Below are 3,623 nucleotides of genomic sequence, written 5' to 3' on the forward strand. Positions count from 1 at the left end.
CATGGGATAACGTACCACATGAGGTAATAATAAATAAACGTGCACATCTGGTCTATGTTTTTGGTTAGAGCAGTATATTTTGGGTAATATGGGGGGATGCATAACGTACTATAGCACATAGGACAATGTTTCGTATTAGGTAATATATCACACGGGGTAACGTGCACCATGGTGTAATAATAAATAAACTTGCACATTTGGTTATTGTTTTTGGTTAAAGTAGTATAATTGGGGTAACATGGATGACAACAAATTCATAAGGCAGTATGGCAAAGGAAAATATGTCGTATGAGGTAATGTAGCACACGGGTAACCTGCAACATGGGTTAATAATAAATAAACGTGCACATCTGGTCTATGTTTTTGGTAAAAGTCGTATATTTGGGTTAATATGAGCGATAACAAATTTATAGGGCAATACGGCACATAGGAAAATTTGTCGTATGAGGTAATATAGCACATGGGGTAACGTGCCACATGAGGTAATAATAAGTCTAAGTTTTTGGTTAGAGCAGTGTATATAACACACTTGGCAATGTAGCATATGGTTCAATATATGACATAGGATAATGTGGCACATAGATGAAAAAGTCTTTCTTAATTTTTAAATAATGAAAAATATATCTCTAAAAGTTTCAATATTTTCTAGGGTTGGACAATTAATTAGTACTAAGGCAGTTGGACGGTGGGAACGAGAAGATATAACCCACACTTATAAATATCCTGAAAGTAAGTTAAATATTTTATATCCACAGTTATTAGAAATAAATAAATTGAATAAGACTGAAATATGGAATATTTAATTTTTTATTAATTTTGAAATTAAGCCTGGAATTTACTTCACCATTTATTTTAGAGTCTGAAGAAGAGAGAGCAACCATGCTGAAGGCGTTGCGCCAAAGCGAATCCTTATTTAGTCGTTATTATCTCAATGAAGAATTTAACGACATAATGTTTAATTTTGAATTACGAGACGATATCGTCATTGGAGAACCATTCAGGTAATTATTAATTTTTATTCTAGAGGTTGGCTAGGAAACTAAAAAAAAGTTTTCTACGATTTTTAAAATGTAAATAGTATTATTGGTCATGTCTCATAAATAAAAAATTATCATTCTGTATGAAAACAGTTTAAACGAAAAGTAATTATCTTGACAATAGTTTTTGTCAATACATTTTTCTTACTATTGTTTCTAAAAAGTTAAAAAAAAATAGTTAAATTTTAATAAATCAGGACTTATTTCTTCGTGGAAAACATTCCCTTCAACTTTACTGTTTTTAATTTTGCAAATATCTAATCTTCAAATATATTTATTTGTTTAAAAATCTTTTCTCTTGAAAATGGTTTTATGGATTTTAGCCATAGAATTTTTTTGCTGAATTGGAAACAGCAAACAGTAGAGCTGCAATGCATTTTTTCTCAGAAAAAAACAAAAGCCACCAAATATTAAAATACAACCATTTTGCAAAAATTAGTAAGAAACTTTAGTAAGAACAAGTAATATCCTGAGTAATATTATTTTTATTTAAAAATCATGGAAAATTCATTTTTTTCAGACCTTTCATTTTTGGCACTGCAACTACCTTAAACGCGTTCTTGTTTAAATTCTATTAATTGTTTGTTATCACAGTGGCCGCATTTTACAATCATAGGCACTCATAATTTTTTCATTTTGAATCATAATTGTAAAATTGTTGAATATTAAAGCAAAATTGTAAAGTCGTGCAATTTTTAAGGCTTGCATTTGAGAATTTAAATTGATGAGTCTCTTAGTTATTTCTATAATTTAAAACGTTGAAAATTAGAAAAGGTGCCATTTTGATTACCTATTTTAACTTTCTGTCAACATGAATAATTAAAACATTCCAAGAGAGGCAATTTTTTAGGATTCTTAAGTTTACAAAATTTGAACTCTTAATATACTTTTTAATTTTTGGAAAATTAAAATTTTTAATCATTTAGTTTAAAATAAACAACTTTCTTTGGTTTCAAATTTTTTAAAAAATTTTCTTCTTTTGAAATGAAAGCCCTAATCGGAAACAAAATTTGAATTCGTAGTGTTTGAAATTCAATCTTTTTAGATAGAAACTTAATTAATAAATTAATTTAAAGTTTCAAAATCAAAAATCTAAAAGTTTCAAATAGAAAACCTCAATATTTGAGCAAGTAACTTTTTGAAGCCTTTAATATCTTGAAATAAATTGAAGTTTCAAGATTTTTAAATTACAACTTTTAAGGTTCTGCAAATTTTGTTTTTAACTGAAAACCTAAAAGTGTTTTTTATTCGACGCAGGAATTATTTCTCTTTAAATTGATCACAAAAAAAAGCAAAAGGTACCGAAGAATGTTCAAATAAAACTTCACGCATGTAGAAAAGTCAAATTTATAAAAGGATATTGCAAAAAAGCTCAAATTGTGATGTTTTCGAAAAATTAGAATAACTCTGGAAATAATTAACATTGTTTTTCAGTTCTTGAGCTCATTTAAAAAATAATTTTCCACAATATTTTAATAAATTGTTAAGATATTCTTAAAATTTCTTCCCGATTTCTGCCCTAACAAACTTGGTTCAAAATAGTCGCGAAATTTCCAAAATGTGTAAATATTAAAAAAATGTTGTATCGTTATTTATTACATTTTAATAAATATAAATAATATTTATAAAAATATTATTGTTTTTAATGATTTTTAATTATTTGGTGAGGACAATCATTATTTAAAATGTTGCAATTATTTTACACCAATTTCAACTCTATATCTTTTGATTAAATTGATATTTTGCCTTCAATTTGGGCTTATTAGACGCAGAAATTTAGGATATTTCTTGGTATTATCCAGAAAAAATTCTTCGTATTATTATAAATAATAAGGCCTGACCTGAAATAGAATTGCTCCTGAGTCTTAAGATGGTTCAAACAATTCGGGATTTAGCAACATCCAGAATACCCCTGGCAAAACTTTCGGATAAGGATTCCTTCCGAACCAATCCGAAATAGCCCGAATAATTTCGAACTCTGTATCCGAACCAACCCGGAAAAATTGCTACATTTCGTTCGACCCAAATCTGTTGAAAATTAATCCGACTCAATCCGGTTGAATCCGAACTTCCAATCCGAATAAATTTAAATAAAATTTTCAATGCGAATGAATCTGAACTCAGATTATTCTAAAACGATTTTCAGTCCGAATTAATACAATTTAATCCAAGCTCGAATTTATTCGGATTTATTTGGATTAAAAATGAAGTGTTTATCGATCTGTGTTCGGATTGATTCGGATTCATTATGATTGAAAATTTAGTTCGCATTGGTTCGGATTCAACCTGATTGAGTCGAATTATTTTTTAACCGATTTGGATCGAACAAAATGTAAAACTTTTTTCGCATTGGTTCGAATGAACTCGGATTGAATCGAATACAGACTCCGGAATTATACAGATTGGTTCGGAAACACAAAATCTGTATTCACATTTTTTTCGAATCCAACTTATGTTTACACGAAACGCGATATCGATTTTAAACTTCGGGAAAAAGAAATGAGAAGCACTAAGAAACATTTGTATGGTCCTAAATTTTGATTATAAACAAAAATGTGGCAAAAGAAAAACAAGTGAGCCGTCGTA

General features: G+C 28.5%; 1 protein-coding gene across 1 annotated transcript in view; it reads left to right on the forward strand.

Annotated features, from left to right (window-relative positions):
- Nucleotides 1-449: 449 nt before the first annotated feature.
- LOC117179825 (annulin-like) overlaps nucleotides 450-3,623 on the forward strand; it is a 14,707-nt gene continuing 11,533 nt past the window's right edge. The window contains exons 1-2 of the mRNA XM_033371961.1: nucleotides 450-729; nucleotides 857-1,001. Of these exons, the coding sequence (XP_033227852.1) occupies nucleotides 612-729; nucleotides 857-1,001 (263 nt within the window). The 5' untranslated portion in view covers nucleotides 450-611. The remainder of the gene's footprint in view (nucleotides 730-856; nucleotides 1,002-3,623) is intronic.

This window comes from Belonocnema kinseyi, chromosome 9, assembly GCF_010883055.1.
Source record: "Belonocnema kinseyi isolate 2016_QV_RU_SX_M_011 chromosome 9, B_treatae_v1, whole genome shotgun sequence".
In the NCBI taxonomy this organism is placed as follows: Eukaryota; Metazoa; Arthropoda; class Insecta; order Hymenoptera; family Cynipidae; genus Belonocnema; species Belonocnema kinseyi.